Below are 24,759 nucleotides of genomic sequence, written 5' to 3' on the forward strand. Positions count from 1 at the left end.
CCGACTCTTACAGTTTGTAAGTGGAGAGTTAAGAATTTAAACTGTTCTTCCTAATTCTAAATCTAATTTTTTTCCGGCTTCAAGAAAGGATATATGTATATATATGCGCATATATACATATATTTTTTTGAATACGGTGTTTTGTATCCAGTCATCCAGACACCCCCCCCACATACACACTTACATCTGTCTATCTATCCATCATTTATGTCTGACTGTGGAAGAAAATAGTCCAAATTTAATCATTTATCTTCAGGTGATGCGATTATAGGTGTTCTAAATTATTCCTTAATTTTTGTGCTTTTTTTCTTTATACTTTTATTTAAATACATATTTTTCCCCAGAAAAAAATGTTTTTTTTCTTTCCAGTTCCATTTCTGCTGAACTTCTTATCTGACAGAATCATGTGACATTAAAAGATTACCATTGATATTCACAAAGGAGGAAAATAATAATCTCTCCATCCCACCACTATAAACTGATTTAGATTTTATTCTTAAAGTGCGTACTCTTATGCAAAAATGTTTCCTGAAAATTTAAGGTGAAAATTACTCCGATGCTTTGCCTCAGAGAGACGCTCTGCAGCATGAGGGTGGCTCTCCCAAGGAGTTTTTTCATAGAATATACCATTTTTTATAATTATTAATTAGCACGTAAATTGTATAAACGTATAATGTATTATGTGTATATTTTCACGCAACTTATACACTGGATAAGATTTATGTAATTAAGTGTAGTTAATCAAGATTATAATTACATGCAAAAGCTTTAAAGCCCAAGGGAGCCTCCGCGCCGTCAACCCCACCCCTTCCCTTGGCCCCGCCCCTTGGCCCCTTTCCGCTCCTCCCCGTCCTTTTCCAACTCTCCCTTGCGGCCCCGCCCCTTCGCTTCGTTCCGCCCCTCCGCCCCGCCCGCCGTGGGGGCACCTGGGAAGAGGCGGAGAACAATATGGCGGATGGCGAGGAGCCGTAAGTACTCGGGCTCTGCGGGCGTGCGGGGCCGGGCTGGGTTGTGAGAGAGCGCGGCGGTGGGCGGTCGCCGCCGCCACCCGGGGTCCCCCCACCCCCCGCCCCGTCCCCTCGCCCCCCATCCCCTCGCGGCGCCCGGTGTGTAGCGTGATGCTGACCCTTCTTTTATTCTCTCTTTCTTTTAGGGAGAAGAAAAGAAGGAGAATAGAGGAGCTGCTGGCTGAGAAGTTAGTGCTGCCGGGAGGCCGGGGCCCTCTCCGGGGACCCCCGCCTCCCCCCACCCCAGGCCTAGGGGACCAGCCGCAGCGGGCCCGGGGGGCTGGGAGGGGGGCACCCGGAGCGCAGGCCGCGCGGCCTCATCCCCTGACCCCCATCCCGGAGCCCCAGGGGCCCGGCGGGCCGCTCCTCGTCTGTATCTCGGGCGGGCGCCGGGCCCGGGGTCCACCGCAGCAGGCCCGGCACCGGCCAGCCGGGGTGGTACTTGACCCAAAGGTCTTGCGTAAGGACCCTTGAGCCCCACCCCCCCCACCCCAAATTGTCATAGCCGTGACCTTGTGAAAAGGGAATCTTTATTAAACACGTGAAACGGACACTAGGCCCTTTTTGGCCTTTCGTAAACACTGAGACAATAGTATTATTGCAAACTTTTTATGAGAACTTTATGTGTAAGGTTTTGTACTAAGCACTTCATTTTTGCAAAATAGTTGGCTCTTAAGGGTTAATGTTGACTCCAAAGAGTTTATTTTCTCCATTTATTCCACACCCTATTTTTTATCAGATGTTTAGTTTTGTGCTGGTGAGACAGATTTAATCTGTTTTCTAAGCTGGCCCACGCCACATAATTTTTCTTCTCCCTACATGGGAGGAGTAAAAGGTACTCTTGCAGTGGGTGTGGTGAGTTAGTAATTTCTGTGCCAGTTCCCAGTAGCGTGTTTTAGTCCTTATATGTCTCCCTCCGAAAGTTTAATTTCAATTGCAAAAGGATTGGAATGACAAGCTTAATTTCACATTCCTTCCCACCTTTCATTTCCTTTCCACCTTTGCTTAAAATGACAGCAAAGGCTTGAATGCTTACTATATGGCAGGTATGGTACTAAGGCCTCTGTGTGGATTATCTCTTTATCCTTGTTCTGACCTTAAGAAGTAGCTCCAAACAACTTACAAATGAGATTTATAGCCATTAATAATCAGCTCAAGGTCACAGTGTTGTTGTGGAACCAGACCCAGCTTGACATCAAATGCTATGGTCTTTATTGTTAGGCAATACTTGTAAATATTGGATATTACTAATACGTTTGGAGGTAGAAACTGTGGGGTACAGGAAATTTGAAAATTAAAAATAATGACAACCAAACATAAATCTTTCAGAGAGTAAAAAATACATTTCCATGAGAAAATACATTTTGTATTTTGTTAGAGGAGTCCCTCTATTCAGTTGTATGTTCTAAAAAGTTTTTAGATGGTAATGCCTATCTGTAGTGCAGTTGTAACCCCAAACTTCTTTTGTGTTGAGTGGAAACAACACCTCATAGTGTTAAAAGATTCTTTTTTGAAAATTGGGATCTCTTTCAGGGAAAAATATGTGAATGTTCTTCTCATCAAAAATAATCATTAAATCACATCTTTCAAACTTGGAAAGGACACATGAATTATATTAGATTTGAAGCTTCACTATTATGAAAGTGGAGTTTCTTTTTTTTTTTCTGATCCAAGTGTGTTGTTATAACAAACTGGGGAAGTTTACAGTGATCTTTTATAAATTCCAAATGTGGAGAAGCCCATTTCTCACCAATTGATCAATAATATCCCAGGTTTGATCTTGGGGTGCTTTAGGATCCCAGAAACATGTAGACTGATTTATCTCATCATACGTGTAGTTCTTAACATTAAATAAACTAGATAATAGCCAAGAGAAAAGTTCAAAGCATAAGCATAACCACATTGATATTTCCCTTTTTATTTGAGCAGGTCTGGTGTGGTTACTTTTCATTTGGGGAAACCATAATAGTTGTAGGTGTGGCTTTTTCCTACTGATCTTTGCAGCTGAATTTACTGTGTTCTGTGCAGAATGGCTGTTGATGGTGGGTGTGGGGACACTGGAGACTGGGAAGGTCGCTGGAACCATGTAAAGAAGTTCCTCGAGCGATCTGGACCCTTCACACACCCTGATTTCGAACCCAGCACTGAAGTGAGAAATGTTTATTTTTAAATAACTCCTCTAATAGTTTTATGTTTCAAAAATAATAAAATGCTTTCTTTTTAGTTTGCTCTTTAATAAAACTATTAACAATTGTATAAGTTACCTTAAAATACTAAATTGAATATTTGCAACTGATTATAATTGAATGACAAATACTTGAGTCATTATTATCACATTTCTCATGTAATATGTTGAAAATTCTCAAGAGTAAAATAACTTCATAATCTCATTTAAGATTCTAAGTTATACTTCACTGAAAATTACAGTTTTAAAATGACTTTTGAGACACAGTCCCCTTTTTAACCCTACTATGAGAAATTAAATTTGATAGAAATATAGATGTGCTTGCTTAAATTTTGAAATTTAGTTGAAATGAGCATCTTTACCTAGAATTGAAAATAATTAATTGCATGTTAAAAATCATATGACTGCTATATAATAGAGGGATAGAATTTTGGACTGGTAGTGTTTGACATAAGGCAAATGTTCAACTAAATACAACTTATTTTTTACTGCAAGGTAGAAAATATATTCTTTATAGTTAATTCTTCTGTCTTTTGTGTTTATAAAGAGATGTTGTTTTGAAATAGCAGTATTATGCTACTCCTAAAATTAAGGTACAGATTCTTGGGTTTCATTCACTGTATCAGTATAACTTCTCTCCTTTAATCTTGGACAGAATTGAAAGTATTTTGTGTTTCTTTGGATACTCCACCATATTTTCTTGTGCTTCTGAATTTTTTTTTTTTTGCTGGATAATTTACGATACTGTTCTTAAATCATTGTTTTAAATTGTATTTCTGCTGATGTACAATTTTCTAAGAGTTTTACTGTTTTTTTTCTTCCTGTCATCTCTTGTTTTGTAAGTTTCACTCACTGTGTTCAAAAGCAGCAATTATTGTTCTTACCTTTTTACCTTAAGACCTTTAAACACCTTGTGCAGTGCTTGAGCCTCTGTTCTTAAGGTTTTTATACTTTTCTCTTTTTAGCAAGTCAGTTAAATAAATTTGATACTTTCCATCCCCTGTCAAAGTTTAAAAAAAAGATAAGTCTTAATTAACTAGGTATAGTAGTTTTTCTTGTTGGAAATAACCTTTTAATTTCATAAAATTAAAGTCAATTTAAAAACATTAAAATTGAAACTCTCTGAAATCATTAGATTACAGAATTTCTGGTTCTACCTTGTTCATAAATTTAAAATAATTTATTAAGTACAAAGTCTGCTCTTTATCCTCAATTGCATTTTTCATGGAAACATCAGAAACTGTTTTATGGCTTATTGCTTTATTGATGGTACTTATGGTTATTATCAACCAGATTTTAATACGCCTTTTCATTCTTTACAGTCTCTCCAGTTTTTGTTAGATACATGTAAAGTTCTGGTCATTGGAGCTGGCGGCTTAGGATGTGAGCTCCTAAAAAATCTGGTAATATATATATATGCATATATATATATAAAAATGTATTTTTTTCTCTTTGTGATAATTAAAGCTTTTTTTCTGTTCTAGTACTAGGAAATTTCTTTATTATGATTGTTAACCTTTTTTTCCTGTGAGCCTTTGTTAGATAAATTTAGCAGGTCAAATTCGAGATAGTAATTAAAATAATGATATAACTGTGGAACTTTTTACGCTCTAAAGTCCTCAACTATAAAGTCATTGATAGAAAATTCTTGTTTTCTTCTCTGATCTTTATCAAACAAATCTTTGTGCTTCCTCTTGCATAGCAGTCATTAATTTCAGTGATGTAAATAACAAAACTGGTAATTCATATTTTAACATGTAATTTTAAAGAATTATTTCTTCTGTTCCTCAAAATAACCCGATTAGGTGGCTAGGATATTGTGTCATTCTATATAGAGGGAGAAACTGAGGTTTAGAGATGTTAAATGACTTGCCTCAGTTTTTCTGAATAGTGATATCCCTAGAACCTAATCCAGGTCATTAATTCTTAGTCAAGTGTGCTTTTCACTGAACTATTAGGTCATTACATGACTTAAACATAAAATTTGGGATAGCTAAGCTTTTTTTTTTGGTCAGTTTGTTTTCACTGAATATCATCTTAAGAGGGGGTACTCTTTAGATAAGCTATTTCTGTGTACTGGTTTGAAATCCATGATATGTGACTTACTAGTTTTACTGACTTCTCATAACCACAAATAGCTTTTTATAAGGCTTTATTGGTTTATTTAATAAAAATGGATAGGGGAGGAATTGATTTAAAGGTGTTGTATGTCAGTCGTCTCAGTGGTGTGTAGAAAATGGGAAATGCTAGAGGAAATCCTTAGACAGTGAATCAGGTCACATAGCCAGATGAGGGATCTAAAAAGTTGGCCTTGTGGCTATAGTTTAAATGTCAACAGCTACATTCATTTTGCTAAGAAAATATTAATGTCACTCTTAGTGTAACTGCAGAAACTTAATACGCTTCTTGGTACTTAACTGCTGTGCTCAGTTCTGAAGGGATTGTAGGTCATCATAGTCTATGTCCTTAATGAATTTCAAATTTCACTGGAGAGACAAGTCTTACACAAAATAAATAGCATTATGTATGATATACTATGGGATGGGGTGCCAGAATGACAGAATTTTCTCAAACATAAAAACCCTTGCAGTACCAAAGAGTTCTAGAAGGGAAGGATTTATGGAGGATGGGTAGTGGTTTTGGTAGGCATTCTATGTAAAAATCCTCTAATGCTTAACTTTTTCTATTATGAAGCTGTTACTTGCAAATGTGACATATAGTGATTTTAAATGTAAATTAATTGGAGATTAGATCTGAGGAATAGTTGTCAAACAACTTTAGGAATGGCCTTGTTATTTATTGCATTGTAATGTCTTAAAAGAAGAAAACTAAAGCTTGTCAATTACCACTTGTTACTTTGCTTATTTCAGACATAAATATATGAGAGATGTACATGGTTTTTTAAATTGACTGTAGGTCCCCCCCAAAGGCTCATTCTGAAAAAAGAATATGACATTAATATTATTGATTGAGAAAATAGTTATAGAACCTCCTCCACCCGTATGCCAGGCACCATTTTGAAAGCTAAAGATACAGCATTGAAAAATACAGGTGTTTGTGTTTGTGGGGCTTATGGAAGGAAAAAGACAAGTAAAATACATAGTATGTCAGATGGTAATAAATACTATGGGGAAAGGAAGAATGGAAGATAGGTAGCCTGGTGGGAAGGGAAGTGGTTTACAAAAAGATGCTATTTGAGCAGAGAGGTGAGCAAGAATATTCTAGGCAGAGGGAACATCTGGTGCAAAATCTGTGAAGTGGGAGCATGGCTTTTATGTTCTAGGAGGCAAGGAGGTTATTAGAGCTAAAGCAGAAATGGGCAAGGGTGAGCAGTTTCCCACAGGATATCGAGAGGTAATGGGAGATGGAAGGGCTCAGAGTGAATATTACAAATGGCTTTAGAGGCTACTGTAAAAACTGCCTTTTACTCTGAGTCAGGAAGTCTTTGGAGAGATTTAAGCAGATGAGTTGATTTGATCTGACTTTTAACCTGGTTCACTGTGCCTGATGTACGGAGAAAAGACTCAAGGAAGAACAGAGCAGGAAGCTGAGAGGCTGGTTGGAAGGTTGTTGCAGTCATCTAGGCAAGAGATGGCAATGACTTGGAGCAAGATGGTAGCATTGGAGGTGGTGAGAGGCAGTCAGATGATGGATATGTTTTGAGGTTGGAGTCAACAGGATTCATTAGTGGATTAGTTGTGGAACATGAGAGAAAGAGAGGAGCCAAGGATGACATGACAAGGTTTTTCCCCTGAGCAACTGGAAAGATGGAGTTAGCATTCCCTGAAATGGGAGACATTGGGAAAAGAATAGATTTAGTGGTGTTGGTGAGCAAGGATGATTGAGTTTGGTTTTGGAAACTGTTAAGTTTGAGATGTCTGTAAGATGATGCTTTATCTTTTAAGATTGTTGGAGATCACCAGCACTAACCAGAACTAAGCACAAGGGCACTCCAAATTCTGGCCAGTAAAGTAGGAGGAAAACTCCTGAGTGAGGTGAACTGGAAACCAGTTTTTAATGTTCAGATTTCTCATGAGTGTAGTGACCAAGTGAAGAATGTATTTTAAAGATACTTCAGGTGGGTAAGATCAGAGAGACTGAAAATTGTCATTAGAAGTAGTAACATGGGAGTCACTGGTGACCTTGACAAGAGCAGTTTTCTGCAGAGTGGTGGGAGTGAAAGCTTGTTTAGTGTAAGTGTGAGACAGGAATATGAGAAAGCAAGTATAGACAACTCTGGAGGATCTCTTGCTATAAGAGGGGCCGAAAAGTAGGGAAATTATTGACACCTGATTTAATTTGACTACTTAACTGGCCAAGACCAGAAAAGCATGATTAATTATTGAGACTTGTTTTTTTTAATCTTTTGCTTCTGCTGGTAAATTTGAGCAGTGGTTGTACTGCAACAGTTTGTTGCTTTTCCCTAGCTTTTTTGATTGCTTGTTCTTGACTCAATACTTTTAAGATACTCCTTTTACATATGCTGTGTACATATGTGTGTTGATAATATACAACTTCTAATAGTTATTTCTGAATCGTGACATACTTAATGTTCTGTAAACTAAGATAAAACTTGTAGGAATTGCTTTTTAACAGTATTCTGAAAAAGAATAGCAAATTCAGTTAATTAGTAAGACTAGTAAAATTAAAACATCTGGCAGCAGCAGCAAAACAACAAACTTTACAAATGTGTTTATGGGATTATAAAACAACTGTAGAAATTTTGAGTTTTTCTCTTTTGGTTATAGACTGAGTACTCAGTTACACATTTTTGACCTTTACAAGAACCCTGAATTTTACATACTTTGTAAGACTCTTTAACCATTGAATACAATTATGTAGAATTTATTATTGAGCATTTATAAATTTAGGACTACCTTAAAAACAAATCTTAAAATTTCAAATGTGCGGAAACTTCTGCTTAATTGGATTTTTTTTATTCCCACAGGCATTGTCTGGTTTTAGACAGATTCATGTTATAGACATGGACACTATAGATGTTTCCAATCTAAATAGGCAGTTTTTATTTAGGTAAGTTTTAAGATCTTAGTTTAAAATTCTGATAATCACTTGAATTTGAGTACATTGTAGTTTAATAATTTTTTTAAAACTATGAGAGGGTAACTAATTTTATTTTAAAAATAACTGCCACTCCCTTTTTAGGTAAAAGTTTGCAAGAAAATTGTGAGCATTCTGGTGAAACTAGTTTTATAAACAAATATATGATTTTGTTGTTGTTGTTGTTGTTTAAAGAGATTTCCAAATGGGTTATGTGATTTGGGGGATAATTGTGCTCTGAAGACATGGAGCAGGGCTCTTTTCCTTCTGTTGATTTCATAAGACAACAGTAGCTGGAATATTAGGCCCTAGTGAGATATATTGGTGGGGACTTATGAGCCAAGAATTGTATGGTGACACTGGGGCAATGAAGTTGTGAGAGAGTTTGGACTTCCTTAGAGAAAAAAAAAAAGAAAGTCGACAGTTAGGGAGAGAAAACCCAGGAGCAGTTGAAATGGAATAAAGGGATAATTATCATAGACAAACATGAAATACAGAAAGCATCTAGGAATGGATTGTTAGAAATGACTTACAAACTGCAGGTGGGCATATATGCAGGCATGAGGAGAGGTTCATTAGTGAATTTTAGTATGTAGCATTTAGAGATTTGACAAGCTCAGATATAAGTGCCGTTGGTCAAAGAATTATACATATGGAGAGATAAGGACTTTTTATTTTTCTCTCTAGTGATTAGATTATTAGCAGGAAGTGCTCAGATAGATGGAGGTATGCAGTATAAGGTTAGGTTAGCAGAGAAGGTAAATTTAAATTTTTGGATAGGCATGAAACCTCTCTTTGTGGAAGATATTAAAGAGGCTGAAGGATGGGTTAAACAAAGTCAGATTAAGGAAGTATTGTAATTGCAATGTGAACTCTACGTTTAATGTTTAGGCTTAATTTTTTTGTTGATTTATTTATTTTTTAACCCTTGAAATTACCCTTCTCTACAGAAAACTTTGTGGATCCTGACACATTTTTAGTATATGAATGCTCTAACAAAGATAACACTGAGTTGATTGGTTATTGATAATAGACCATACCCTTTAGTTTGTAGCTAAAATAATGATTGAAAATCCGTAACGATTTATGAGTGCTTAGGTTGTAGTAAACACTTCCTAAACTCTTTATCTATATTACCTCCTTTGATCTCAGAGCAGCCCTCAGGGCAGGTACTTGTTTTCAAGAATAAGCAATTAGGCCAAGGTGTCCTGCAAAGATGATACCTGTGAAAGGTCTTTTTGTTCAAAGTGCAGTTTTTAGGTGGAACAATCTGACCCCCTAATTCTGGAAAGGTAAATTAGCAGTCTCCACAGAAACCATCTAGGAGTTTTTTTATTTGGGATCTACTGTGGAAGCACATATAATCCACAACATAAAAGAACCTTGAAAGTCTCCTTTATCCTTTTTACCAAAAGAGCTCTGTCCAGAGTGGTTGAATGCAGTACTGAAATCAGGTTCCTTGATTTATAACTAGAGCCTAGTTATAGGACAAAGTCAGAATAAAACTCTTATCAGAAGCTTTGAATCAAGAGAAGCACACTGCTTCACTGGAGAGAAGAAAATCGACCTGTTAAATTATTTTTCTTTAAAAGAAGTAATTTTTATTAGGAACATTGATTTTTTAAAATTTTCATTTATTTAAAAAATATTCTGTGCTTATATATGAAGGAATATAAAGAGATAAGAATATGGTTACTGTCTTCCAGGTGTTTATAGTCTAGTGGGTATGATAGACCTCTGTAGCTAATGAAAAATGTTGTGAAAAAATAGTAATAAAGCACTTACTATGTATGTGTGAGGGAGTGATTTACTTTTGTGAGGAGAATGAGGAAGTACTATGAAAGAAAATACCATTTGTACTGAGATTAAAAGAGAGACTTCCCTGTGTCCTTTTCTAGCTATAGCTATGGTTCTTATCTAGAAATGACCTTTTGAGGTTCTTCTGTTTTTAGTTTAAGAATGTTCGGGTCATTTGCAATTTTAGATAGTGCCTTTGGCATTATTTCTTCTTCAAAAACGTGCTTATGGCTTCGTTTGGGACATAAAATTCACTGTTTAATCAGCATACCCGGGAAGAAGAGGATAAATGAAGGTTCTTGTATCTCCAGAATGAATCCTGTGTATATTTCAGCCAAGACCTCCATAGTAACACCTTGAGGTTCTGGGGTTCAGGGCAGATTTGGAAGGCTCTGGGTGTGGGATAATATTTTACATTGGGAAATGCCACAATGAGAAGTGGCCATGAACCATGCCATTGTTATGCTTTCCAGGGGGGGTGGGGTGGGGGGAAGCACTGTTTTATATTTTCATTTAAGAAATAATTAGACTTGTCAGTACTTGTAAATACTTCATTTGGAACATCAGCAAGCGTTGACATTTGATGTTGAATGACTAGTGACTCATCAAAAATATTTAAATAAAAGTGTTCCTTCTAAATATCCTCTAAATAAGCTCACCGTGAATATTTTTTATGTCTGAAAATAAATTATATAGATCATCTAGATTTATATCATGAATGATAATTTAAATGTAATTTTTCCTGTAGGCCTAAAGATGTTGGAAGACCTAAGGCTGAAGTTGCTGCAGAATTTCTAAATGACAGAGTTCCTAATTGCAATGTAGTTCCGTATCCTTTTTGACAAAAAGTTACTTAACTTTCTAAAGCTTTGTGTTTTCTTTATTATAAAGGAGGTGTTTAACATAGAAAATACAGATAAGCCAAAAAAAAAAAAAAAAATTAGCAGTAAGCTTATTACTGGTACCTATTGGTGACATTTTGCTTTATAGTCCTTCCAGTCTTTTCTTTAAGGTTATATAAATACTTTTTGCCCTAATTTTTAAATTAAGCATTTACAGCCAGTGCAGTTGTTTATTTTGCATTATTGCCCTTAATTTCAGCTTGAATTGCATATCTCTTATGTTAGACTATTAAGTTCCTTGTCTGGCTATAGTTAATCTTTGTGTCTCCCTACAGTAGCAGACTGAATAGACAGTATATATTAACCAAATGGAATGTGTATCAGAGTAAATTTATTTTTCCAAGAAGTATGTTTTTAAAAAGAAGTGTTCTTTAGATCTGGAGAACTTCCAGTGTTTTATAGAAATTCAGGAGGTGAGCTTTGCTATTTGGGAAATGCCAGAGGATACAAAATAAACATACAAAAATCAATTGTATTTTTTGTATACTAGCAGTAAAAATCTGGAGAATGAAATTTAAAATACAATGAATGCCATTTACAACCGCTCAAAAAAGGGGGAAATATTTAGGTATAAATCTAATAAAGTAAGTATATGACTTGTATGTTAACACTGCAAAATGCTGATGAAGGAAATCAAAGAAGGTCTAAATAAATGGAAAGATACTCTGTATTCAAGAATTGGGCAATTTGACATAGTAAGGATGTCATATCTCCCCAGATTTGTATACAAGTTTAATACAATTTCTATCAAAATCCCTGCAAAATTTTTTGTTGATACAGACAAGATTATTCTAAAATTTATATGGAAAGGTGAAGGAATACCTAAAACAATTCTGAGGGGCGCCTGGGTGGCTCAGTCGGTTAAGCATGTGCCTTTGACTCAGGTCATGATTTTAGGGTTCTGGGATGGAGCCCCTCATCGGGCTCCTTGCTCAGCGGGGAGTCTGCTTCTCCCTCTGCCCCCCGCCCCCGCTTGTACGCACTCTTTCTCAAATAAATAAAATCTTTAAAAAAATTAAAATAAAACAATTCTGATAAAGAATAAAGTGGGAGGAATCACTGTATAATTTCAAGACTTACTACACCTACAATAATCAGGACTGTGTGATGTTAGCAGAGATAGAGACACACATCAGTAAAACAGAGAAACCAGAAATAGCCACAGGCAAATATGGCCAGTTGATGTTTGACAAAAGTGCGAAAACAGTTCATTGGAGGAAAGGATAATAATCTCTTCAACAAATTGTGGTGGAGCCATTGGATAGCCATAGGCAAAAATATGAATCCCAACTCAAACCTCAAAATTATAAAAATGAACTCAAAATGCATCATATATATTAAGCATAAAATCTAAAACTTTGGATGACAGTGTAGGAGAAAATCTTTGTGATGTAGGGCTTGGTGAAGAGTTCTTAGATCACATCAAAAAAGAAAACACATCCACAAAAAAGATCACATCCATAAAAGAAAAAAATTGATAAATCGAACTATATCAAAATTAAAAACTTTGCTTTGTGAAGGGCCCTGTTAAGAGAATGAGATACAATGATGAGAATGGGATATAATTATGAAGTAGGTATCTGACAGAAGACTCATCCAGAATAAATAAAGAATTCACAAAATTCAGCAGTGAAAAAACAAGGCAATTAGGAAATGGACAGAAAATGTGAAAGGACATTTCACTAAAGGAGATAGCAAAAAGCACATGAGAAGATGTTCATCATCACTATAAGAGAAATTCAAATTATGACAACAGTGAAATATTACTACATACTTCAAATAGCTAAAGTAATAAATAGTAATATAAAATCCTGGCAAAGCTACGGAAAAACTGGATCACTCATACATTGCTAGTGGGAAATGTAAAATGGTATAGTCATCTGGAAAATAGGCTGTTTTTTAAAAACCTGAACATATACTTTGCATGCAACTCAGCAGTTTCATTCCTGGGCATTACCCCAGAGAAACAAATACTTAGGTCTGCATAAAACTTGTTCTTGAATGTTCACAGCATCTTTATTTGCATTAGCCAAAAACTGGAAACAACCCAAACATCTGTCACTAGGTGAATTATTAAACTGTGGTACAGCCATACTGTGGAGTATTGCTAAGCAATAAAAAGTAATTAACAAAACATGGCAACAAGTTGGGTGATACCGAAGACATGCTGAATGAAAAATGCCAGTCTCAAAAGGTCATATGTTGTATGTTTCTATTTATGTAACATTCTTCAAATGACAAAATTAGAGACAGAACAAATTAATGATTGCCAGGGATTAGGCATCAGGGGATGGAGAGGTGGGACTCTAAAGGGGTAGCAGGAGGAAGAGCTTTGCTGTGATGGAATAGTTGTGTAACTTTATGGTGGTAGCTACACAAATCTACACAAGTGTTTAAATCACAGAACTGTACATACTCGTTTTATCAATGTATTTGTGGTTTTGAGATTATAGTCCTGTAAGATGTAACCATTGGGAGAAACTGGATGAAAAACACATGGGAACAAACAGGGTTCTAGAGGGGAGGGGGGTGGGGGGGTGGGTTAGTATGGTGATGGGTATTAAAGAGGGCACGTACTGCATGGAGCACTGGGTGTTATATGCAAACAATGAATCATGGAACACTACATCAAAAACTAATGATGTAAAGTATGGTGATTAACATAACATAATAAAAAAAAAAAGAAGAAAAAAACCCAACCAAAAAAAAAAAACCAAAGCATTTAAAATATATTTTTTTGTAGTAGGGTTGTCATACACATGAAAAATTTTTGATAAGTTGAATAAAAATGTCACACTGCATGCCTTTAAAAAAAAAGAAAACACATGGGACCTCTTTATACTAGCTTTGCAACCTGTGGATCTATATTATTTCAAAATAAATGTTTAAAAAGGTAAATACAGGCCTCCATAGGGAGAAAGAAAAAGAAGAATATGCATGCATACTCTAAAAGTTAGATCTGTGAACTTCGGGTATTTTATAGAAATCTAGGATGTGGGATTTCTTGGTGTGGCTCCTGGGTCCTCTTATTGCTATTCCTCTGCTTGCTCTGGTTCTCTCTCTCTCTTTTTTTAAAATACTTGTTTCAGGGGTACATGTCTGTGATTCATCAGTCTTATGTAATACTCAGTGCTCATTACAACACATACCCTCCCCAATGTCCATCCTCAGTTACCCCATCCCTCCACCCTCCACCCCTCCCAGCAAACCTCAGTTTCCTATGATTAAGAGTCACTTATGGTTTATCTCGCTCTCTGGTTTCATCTTGTTTCATTTTTTCTTCTCTTCCCCTATGATCCTGTGTCTTGTTTCTTAAATTCCACATATCAGTGAGATCATATGATAATTGTCTTTCTCTGATTGACTTATTTTGCTTAGCATAATACCTTCTAGTTCTATCCACGTCTTTGCAAATGGCAAGATTTCATATTTTTGATGGCTGTGTAATATTCCATTAAATATATATGCCACATGGGGCGCCTGGGTGGCTCAGTCGTTAAGCGTCTGCCTTCAGCTCAGGTTATGATCCCAGGGTCCTGGGATCGAGCCCCGTGTCGGGCTCCCTGCTCAGCATGAAGCCTGCTTCTCCCTCTCCCACTCCCCCTGCTTGTGTTCCCTCTCTCGCTGTCAAATAAATAAAATCTAAAAAAAAAAAAAAAAAAAAAATATATATATATATATATATATATATGCCACATCTTCTTTATGCATTCATCTGTCGATGGACATCTGGGCTCTTTCCATAGTTTGGCTATTGTGGACATTACTGCTGTAAACATTGGGGTGCAGGAGCCCCTTCGGATCACTACATTTGTATCTTTGGGGTAAATACCCAGTAGTGCAATTGCTGGGTCGTAGGGTAGCTCTATTTTCAACTTTTTGGGGGACCTCCATCCTGTTTTCCAGAGTGGCTGCATCTGGTTCTCTTTTGACCTCCCTGTTCTAGCTGCAGCTAATGCCTCCTGTTTGCCTAGCTTTTAAAAAGAAAAGAACCCTGAAAGGGTGAGGGCGAGAATTGAATCTATTTTTTATAGCTTTATTTGTAGGCCAGAATAAAAAAATCTAGGACAAGGGTATTTTTATATTGTCCCTCTTTTCTCCATTTTGGTTTTATAAACTATATAATGGATTATTTATTGTAATTTTGGAGAAGTATATATATTATTAAACAGAAAATTGCTCCATTAGAAAAATTAAAATTTTTTGTATACATGTGCTGTTAAAATATTAAGTGCTATAATTGATTAACACCCACAGCCATTTTTGATGAGGTTCTTTTTGCAGTCTTCAGGCAGGGAAAGACTACTGATTGGGTTTGGTAGAGTAAAAAGAGACTTGGAAAGCTGAGAGAGGAACAAATAATTCATACCTCCCCTTACCCCCAAAATAACAAATCATATTTGTACCTGAAAAAGCTATTGGAAACATCTGTTTTTTTTTAAATTAGCTTTGCAGCAGTAACTCTTATTTTTAATTGAAAATATTTGATATATAACATTGTATACATTTAAGGTGTACAAGGTGTTTATTTGTGTTCTGAGCTGCAGTCATATGCCTAAATGGGAGTTGTAATGTGCTTGTTTCCTTCACTAAAATGCATTATTGCCTCTGCTTGGTGCTAATGGTTGAGGACACACACTCTGCTTTCTCAGGATGTACGGTTTTATATAAAAACTGAAGCAAGAGTAGAGAGTATAACAGACATAAATGTAATATGGGGGTTCAGGGATGAGAGAAACTACTCGAAGTAGTTAGGAGAGGAGTGTTTAGAAAAGAGGTTTTGTCACAAATTAGAGTTGTGTTCCATTTTGTCACATTCCCTGAATTCCACTGCTTTGAACATTGATGATTTATTTCTTGTGTACATTTATAATTTGTTCCTTATGGCATGTTAAATTCACTTTATAAATTAAAAACTTAGCAGCTTAAGTTCCTTTACTTATATTCAGACATTTCAACAAGATTCAGGATTTTAATGACACTTTCTATCGACGTAAGTTGTCCACTTAAAATTCTCACTAAATTCTTATTATATTTTAGTTGTTGGCTATTTGAAGGCTATTTCTTCATTTGTTTTCATCTCTTGATGTTTGCTTTTTAGTGAGGTTGAACAGAGAATGCCACTGTTTTAATTCTTAGCCAATATCATTAGCTGCATTTTTATATGCTGTCTTGAGTAAGGATTACTCAAGGATTAGGAGCTGTGTGTGTTTGTGTTATAATAAAACGTGGAGGGGGGGCTTGTTTCTTAGAAAGTGAATTATTTTGTACAGGGCATTTTTAAAAGCTAAACTTGCTTTTTCTTCCATAGAATTTCATATAATAGTATGTGGACTGGACTCTATCATAGCCAGAAGATGGATAAATGGCATGCTGGTAAAGACTTTAGTGTTGTTACAGTTCTTTGAAATTCTTGCTGCTGCTCTTAACATACCAAAAATTAGAATGCCATACCATATTTTTGACAAATCAGAGTTCATTTAATTTTCAACTAAGTAGATGTACATCATGATATATTGCCAGTCATTAATTTTCAAGTGAGAATATAAATTGCTAATATAATGATCCCATGGTTTGATAATCTAGTACTCAATAGTGCAATTGATTTGTGAAATTACTTGACAGCATGTTCCTTTTTTTGAATTCTTACTCCCCTCTCTTGCCTTTAAATAATTTTCCTAGATATCTCTTCTGAATTATGAAGATGGTGTATTAGATCCAAGCTCCATTGTCCCTTTGATAGATGGGGGGACAGAAGGTTTTAAAGGAAATGCCCGGGTGATTCTCCCTGGAATGACTGCTTGTATTGAATGTACACTAGAACTGTATCCTCCACAGGTAATCAAAGAAGTACCTGCATTTGTTTCATAGTCTCTTGGGATAGAGTTAGGATTAATTATTAAGTGTAGTCAATATTGAGGATTTTTAATTAGGGGTAACCATATTTTAAAAATCATACTAAGAAGAAAGATAAAATATGAAATTCTCTATTTGTGGAAAGATAGGAACTGAATATCATGGTATTAATTTTTTCATTTGGAGAGAGGGCTCAAGGGATCAATTACTCTTATATGTTGGGGTAAAGCTATAATCTATTTTCTTTGGTTTTTGCCTGTGATTGATTCAGGGAGGTAAAGATACCAGGGATGAGAATGATCCTTCCAAAAATGAGGCTCTTTAAGCTATATACCCACTTTAAGGAATAGTTAGAATTTTGATTTATAAATATAGTATTTTTAGTATTTACTTGGAATTGATTTAACTCTGTGAATTTGCTTTTGCTTTGAGTTATTTTATACCTTCAGATTTAAATATGTAAACATAATAAAATGCTCATATTTGAGAACTTACTTGGAATTGATTGAACTCTGAATTTGCTTTTGCTTTGGTTTATTTTATACCTTCAGATTTAAATATCATGTAAACATAATAAAATGCTCATATTTGAGAACTTAGCACTTATTATCTAACAAAGCTTAAATTTATATACCCTGTAAATGTAGCGCAAACCTACATTCCTGTATGAATGTAAGTCAAGTGACTCAGATGCTGTCTTTTAGTTTTAGAAGCATTATTAGTGTTATAAAATGTTTTGTTTTTATAAGTGGAAAGCTAAGAAGAATTATAACCTACCATCTACTTTTACGAAGTAGTCCTAACTAGAAGTTACATTTTAAAATAATTTATTGTTTAAAATCCACTAAAAAGCACAAACTGTGGTTTTAGGTTAATTTTCCCATGTGCACCATTGCATCTATGCCCAGGCTACCAGAACACTGTATTGAGTATGTAAGGATACTGCAGTGGCCTAAGGAGCAGCCTTTTGGAGGTAATAAACTGAATTTCATAATCTGGAATTATGTAAGAGTAATTTACATAATTAAATTACTCATGGTGACTATGCATTTATTTATGTAAATAAATATATATTTATTTATATTATTCATTTGTATAATTATATTAAACTCCTCACTGTTTATAATTACATTAATACTCCTCACTGTGACTATGTATTTATTTATGTAAATATTTATTACATAAATATTTATTTATGTATATTATTCATTTGTGTAATTACATTAAAAGACAAGTTGATTTAAGTTTGCATGTTTCTGTCTTACTCTCCTTGTTTTTTGTTTTTTGTTTTTCCTAACAGAAGGAGTTCCATTAGATGGAGATGATCCTGATCATATTCAGTGGATTTTCCAAAAGTCCCTCGAGAGAGCATCACAATATAATATTAGGGGTGTTACCTATAGACTCACTCAAGGTAAGGTAGTGAATTGTCATGAATTATAACCTTGGGATAATCCCATTTTCAGGGGTTGGGATGCTCTGAAGGAAATAACGGGTAAGTGATTTCAGATAGTACCGGCCATTTGAGATTCAGTCAAGGTACCATGGAAATGATAGTTTGCAGGTGTCCTAAATTTGGCTGGAGGGAACAGAGTTTGACAGAATCCATACTACTTTGCTAGGAGGAATTTCTTTTTTTTTAAGATTTTATTTATTTGAGAGAGAGAACGCGCTCTTGCAAGGTGGGGGAGGAGCAGAGGGGGAAGGAGTCTTAAGCAGACTCCACGCTGAGCGCAGAGCCCATTGCAGGGCTCAATTTCACAACCCTGAGATCATAACTTGAGCCAAAACCAAGAGTCGGACGCTTAACTCCCTGAGCCACCCAGGCACCCCAGCTAGGAGGAACTTAATAAAATCACTGAGTCTTACTAGAATTGAAGAGGCCCTAAATCATCTAAGTCAAGCCATTCATTTTACCTTTCACTGAAGAGGAAGGTGTCACCTCCTGGGGCAATCTATTTCACATTGGTAAGACTGTTAAGATAATTATTTTGTATATTGAGCAGAAGTCTCCATCTTTAGTTTGGTCTGAGTATTGTCCCAGGGTACATCATATATAAATCAAATTCCCTTTTAAGTAATAGCCTTTAACATATATGGAACAGTAATCGCATTCCCTCCAAATCACTGTCATCAATCTTTCTAGTTCCTATAACCCCTTTTACATGTTGGCTGACATTAAGTTCCCATCCTGTTTGTTTTTTTTTTTTCTTTTTGTAACCATATTCCAGTTATCCATACTTCTCTTATCTAGGCTAGAATGCAGCATGCGGAGATTAAAATAGACTTCTGATAATTGATGCAGTCTTAGAGGAGAGCAAGGTTTTTTGTTGTTTCTTTGTCGTTTATGTTGGTGCTATACTTCTGATTCTTTAAGATCACTGTCCACTAAAATCTGGAAGTTCTCTCTACATGCAGTTCCTAAGCCCCATCTTCCCATTATAGGTTTGGCAGTTTTTTGAGGTGGTAGTTTTGTCTTTCTATACTCAAGTATGGGTCTTTACAAGTTCATTCTTAAACCTTTTGTATATACCCTGTTATGCCTGGCAACTTACCTATTCTTTCCAGCATGTTTTCATCTGTTATTTTGATAATCATGCTTTATCTCCTTTCCATATAACTAGATAAAAATTTTAACAAGACTGAACTGCCTGAGAACAGACATTTGAATCATACTTCTGGTCAGGCCCTTTTAGGTTTCTCTCATTCTCCTGATCAGGCCTTCTTGAGTACTTCCTATTTCTTTGTCTTGTTCACATAAGAGACCTTTCTAACTGCTCTCCTGAAGCCTGGATGTACTATCTTCCACATTTCCCTGAGTGGCCAAGTTACTAGTCACAGAAATGGAGTCCAACATGACTTGTCTCAGTGAACAATCATAATGCTCAGTCTAGTGATCAGTGTTTCCTAATCTAGGTACTCATAGTTCATCTTTCTAAAATTTTGTCCCAAGTTCATCACTGAGTTCATCAGAAAAAAAGCTTTGTCTTCTTTTTGAAAATGTGCCGTTTCTTTTCTGTGATTATTTCCTCATACTTTCTGATTTCTGGTGATGTCATTTAATAATTCTGTTCTTACACGCTCCTTGTTGCTCCCTATATTCCCCCTATTCCAACCTGCTTTGTTTTTGAACACACCAAACTCAGTCCCACGTTGGAACTTTAATACTCCTGATTCTTATGCCAGGAATGTCCTTCCTTGGATCCCGTTAAGGCTGGCTGCTTATTGCTCAGGTATCAAGTTAACCAGTTTACTTGATCATTCAACTGAAAATGACTTCTGAGCCATTTCACTATCGAGGTTTTTATAATTTCTCAGAAATAACGGTAACCTCGTTTTTCTGTGCAAAGAATATTTCATACTTACACTCTCATACGTCCTTTCCTTGGAGCGTTTACCCTTACTGTTTACAGAAATGCTCTTTCCCCAGGCCATTGCATGGCTGGGTCTTAACGGTTTTAGGTTTCAGCTCAAATTACCACCTCCCTGAGAGGGTCTTCCCTGATCATCCACTCCGTCCATCGTTGCCAACTCTACCGTGTACCTTGTTTTACTTTCTTTTCATAGAACTCTTCAGTATTTGAAATTTTGTTACTCACTTGCATGTTATCTCCCTCAGCAGAAGGAAAGCTCTGTCAGAGCAAATAGGTTACTTTCACTGCTACTCTGCACAACACCTAGAACAGTTTGGCATATAGGGTACATGTGGTAACTGTTTGAATTAAATGATTTCAGTTTGTCCTGATCAGGAACTATAAACTCATTTCAATATGTAGTCTCATTCATCTTTCTGTACTTTTTTAGCAAGGTTTGGTGTGTACTTTTGAGCCTGATGATTGAGAGCCTTGACAAGGAGTACAGAAGCAAAATTGGAAGTGAAGTCCAGCTTTTTTAAGGGGTAGGGGATGAGAGGACTCTTTACCATTTTGGCTCTTATTGGGCACTATGTCTTATACTCCTCACTGTGACTACCTGTTCATCTTGCTCTATGTGGTTCACTGGAAAGCTTCCGGTTTGACCATCATGAAGTTGGCTCCTCCCTATTTCCCTTTCTCTGAAATTATATGTGATCATATAGTCAGAATTAACATTTTGAAAACAGCTTTCCAAACTTTTGCACTGTCTTCATGTCTTAGATTATTTGGCTTTTTTCTGAAGTTTTTGAAATCTGCCTACACCTGAAGCCTTGGGGACACGTCTTTAAGTGCTCCCCACACCCCAAGATAATACGGCTACTTTTTCCTGAAGTTTTTGTTTTCTAAAATGAGCAATTCAAATACAGTTAGGGAATTATTTATATTTTACTTTAAAAAAATGCTGTAAGGTAGGGCTTAATTCATTCCTAATCTGTGAATACTGATATATGGAAAACATGCAGTAGAAATAGAGGTACAGTTAATATTTTGTGCAGTCCATGTTACATAGTGAAACGAGAAGATGAGGGGCAGTTTTTTGTTTGTTGTAAATTTTGGGGAATCAAATGGCTGAAACTAGTATATGAAGAAAAATTAGTTAACTCTTATTCCTTATACTTTAGTCACACCTCACTGAGTGTAGTTCATATGCCATTCCTATCACTTACTAGATATATAACTGTGGATATTAATTTGTCTCAATTTCATTCTTCTTATCTTTAAAATCAGAGTAAGGAGACTTAATAAGGGTGTTATGAAAATTCTGTCCTATCTTATTTATTCTTCATACTGTGCCTGGAACATTTTAATTGTTAGCTATTATTATATTGTCTCATCTTTATTTGAAGCTTAGTGAAGAGTTTCCTTTGCTACTGTAACTTGTTTAAGATTCTGAACATAAAATGATGGGAATGTGAAAGAAGATCATTTCATTGTTAAACTTATTTTCTGACTTGAAAGCCTGAAAAATCAAGTTGTGGAAAATGATATTTAATAATCAGATTTTCTAATTTAAGATACCTATTCTTTAAAAGAAATGACCATATTTTAATCAATATTTTTTTTTTCAGGAGTAGTGAAACGAATCATTCCTGCAGTAGCTTCTACAAATGCAGTCATTGCAGGTAAGGAAAAATGGCCACTACTTAACTTTGTTTTCTTTCCTTAATTTTTGATTCACTATCTAAACTGACATTTCTGCAGCTACTTGGTTTCAGAAAACTGGTGTTCTAGGAATTTGATATCTTCTTAGGTGAGCGGTGTAATTTTTAAGTTGTCCAAAAAGAACAAGCTGTTAGATCTGTATATATTTTGTCTTACATTCTGTCATAAAGTGCACTGCATTAAGGGGACATTTTAGTACCTTTCCTTTTAATCAGTGTAACAGGTTGCTCATTAATCTGAAGAAGAGGAAGGAAAGCATGTAATGCTACTCTATTGCTTGGATTATACAAAACAAATATAAAATTTACTACTTTTTCATTTTTGAGAGTATATTCTTTATTTGTTTTTAATCAGTTGCCTTATAAGTTTATCTATAACTAATTTTTAAAAAAACTTGAAATTTTAAATGTCTAATTTGCATCGAGCTGAAGCACCTTTATTTTCTCCCCTCTTCAGCTGTGTGTGCCACTGAGGTTTTTAAAATAGCCACAAGGTAATGGATTTCATTTTTTAATATGTATATAAATTGATGTTTTGATTTGGCTCAATTATATAAAGAACCATTTTTCTTTACAGTGCATATATTCCTCTTAATAATTACTTGGTATTCAATGATGTAGATGGACTGTACACATACACATTTGAAGCAGAGAGAAAGGTTAGTAGTATTACACTAATGAAAACTTTTTGATCATGCATACTTAGATTTTTACATATTCATTACAGGTTAGAAATATAAATGAAATTGCCCACAGCCTAAGTATTTTCTAACTTCTAGAACCTACTCACTGTGTATCTTTTACACTATAACCTGAAATAAATACTATGTAGCATAATAATTTAGGAGATTTTAAAGCATAAAAATTTGTTCATAGGAAATATGCATGATTATAAAACAATTTGATTCTCATTTCATCATTATAGACTATTATTGGTTCATATGCCACTATGATTTGTTGTGTTTTATATATGTAGGAAAACTGCCCAGCTTGTAGCCAGCTTCCTCAGAATATTCAGTTTTCTCCATCCGCTAAACTGCAGGAGGTTTTGGATTATTTAACTAATAGTGCTTCTCTGTAAGTGTTGTGGACTTTTGTTCTGTTGTAGAAACATTTTTGTGGGGGTGCCTGGGTGGCTCAGTCGTTAAGCGTCTGCCTTCAGCTCAGGTCATGATCCCAGGGTCCTGGGATCGAGCCCCGCATTGGGCTCCCTGCTCAGCAGGAGGCCTGCTTCTCCCTCTCCCACTCCCCCTGCTTGTATTCCTGCTCTTGCTATCTCTCTCTGTCAAATAAATAAATAAAATCTTAAAAAAAAAAAAACTTTTGTGATTTTAAAACTTTAAAAAAACAAGAATTGTTTTTAAAAAGTGATCTTTTTTTGTTTGTTTCCTCTCTCATTATTATTTAGGCAGATGAAATCTCCAGCCATCACAGCCACATTAGAGGGAAAAAATAGAACACTTTACTTACAGGTAATCAGTGTTTGATTGTTTTTTGTTTTTTAGTTTGTTTTCCACAAAATTATATTACAAGTTTAATTTCATTTAATATGCTTTACATTAAAATAATTTTATTTTCTAGTCAGTAACCTCTATTGAAGAACGAACAAGGCCAAATCTCTCCAAGACTTTGAAAGGTATTTTAAATGAATATATTTACTAGTCAATTTCTTCTTTTTTTTCTCTTGGTAAAAGTAATAAATGCTTATTCTAGGTTTGTTTTAATGCCTTTAAATTGTAATTATATTTTTAGAAGCAATAATAGAATTGTTCTTTTAGCAGAATATTAAAAAATCTCTAAGAAATCCAATATAATATTACCTTGATTAAAGAGAACTAGATTTTGATGTTTATCTAGACATAAAACTTTATATGTATGTGTGTGTTGTTGTGCTTTTTGTTGAGACTTTTTTGCTTGGGTTAATTATACTTTTTCTGTTTTAGAATTGGGACTCGTTGATGGGCAAGAACTGGCAGTTGCTGATGTCACCACACCACAGACTGTACTATTCAAACTTCATTTTACTTCTTAAGGAAAATAAACCTGCACATAATAGAAAACTCATGGAAATATATTACATGGATGCTAAGAAATTTAATGTCATTTTTAGCATTAGTGTTGCTGGAATTTGACTTTTTTTATATAACGAACCACTCTTTTTTAAATTTATAACTTCCCCTTGAAGACAGAATTTTGGGGTTGGTATTTGTAAGCATTTTCATTAATAATATGGGAAATGATGCCTGGAGAGAGAGATAATGAGCAAATGTATTGCTTCTTTCAGAGGAGGAGGGACAAGCACTCTCTTGTGTCTGACTTTTGTTACTGTGGTCAAAGAATGCATTCCTCAGTTTTCATTTGAGCACCCACATATAGAAAAGATACCCCTTAAAGAAAAAAAGAAAATTAAGTTTTAAATAACATTGAATATTACACCCTGACATCTACAGCATATTGAACATAACCTATTTCTTGCTTGATTTAATATTCATTTAATTGTGGTTGTCCAAATGAATATTAATTATTGAAAAGGTTACCTTGTCCATAATAATTTGTAAATGGTGTTATAGCTGAATACCTGTGCATGGAAATGGGAACTATTTTCATGTTTACTTGTGCCATAGAGGCCAATATGCACAATATTAAAGCCAAGATATGGATGTTTAGAAGAATTTAATGTTAAGGCAGTTATCACTGATGCTTTCACACTATTTATTAATAAAATCATATATTGTCAACTTTTCTCACTGAAATTTTTTAAAGTATATTAAGGATAGTAATAAGTAGTTCCATAGTAATATAGGAATGATTTTTAAATGTGTAGCAGGATTACTAATACAAAATTTTTATGGTACCTGAATTAATACTTTTACCACA

At 35.2% G+C, this 24,759-nt stretch overlaps 1 protein-coding gene across 2 annotated transcripts; it reads left to right on the forward strand.

Moving 5' to 3' along the window:
• The first annotated feature begins 853 nt into the window (after nt 1-853).
• Nucleotides 854-24,620, forward strand: UBA3 (ubiquitin like modifier activating enzyme 3). 2 transcript variants are annotated; one of them, XM_078076143.1, is made up of 18 exons: nt 854-968; nt 1,154-1,195; nt 3,036-3,156; nt 4,515-4,595; nt 8,141-8,223; nt 10,796-10,876; nt 15,899-15,942; nt 16,261-16,325; nt 16,632-16,787; nt 17,676-17,778; nt 18,106-18,219; nt 21,790-21,843; nt 22,340-22,376; nt 22,460-22,541; nt 22,859-22,959; nt 23,291-23,354; nt 23,464-23,518; nt 23,826-24,620. In XM_078076143.1, exons 1-18 carry the CDS (start codon nt 949-951, stop codon nt 23,912-23,914), a joined length of 1,392 nt encoding a protein of 463 aa, XP_077932269.1. In that variant the 5' UTR covers nt 854-948; the 3' UTR covers nt 23,915-24,620. The 2 variants fall into 2 exon arrangements, with proteins under 2 accessions (XP_077932269.1, XP_077932272.1); XM_078076146.1 differs by lacking the exon at nt 1,154-1,195 and having other exon boundaries at nt 863-968.
• The last annotated feature ends 139 nt before the right edge of the window (nt 24,621-24,759 follow it).

The sequence above is a fragment of the Halichoerus grypus genome, chromosome 1 (genome assembly GCF_964656455.1).
Source record: "Halichoerus grypus chromosome 1, mHalGry1.hap1.1, whole genome shotgun sequence".
Lineage (NCBI taxonomy): Eukaryota > Metazoa > Chordata > Mammalia > Carnivora > Phocidae > Halichoerus > Halichoerus grypus.

What these genes read in the sequence shown, in the direction of transcription:
- UBA3 (XM_078076143.1), top strand. Translation starts at nt 949, where the DNA reads ATGGCGGATGGCGAGGAGCC. An exon ending in AATAGGCAGTTTTTATTTAG is followed by an intron (nt 8,224 to 10,795) that starts GTAAGTTTTAAG and finishes TTTTTCCTGTAG; the next exon opens with GCCTAAAGATGTTGGAAGAC. An exon ending in GATGGATAAATGGCATGCTG is followed by an intron (nt 16,326 to 16,631) that starts GTAAAGACTTTA and finishes TAATTTTCCTAG; the next exon opens with ATATCTCTTCTGAATTATGA.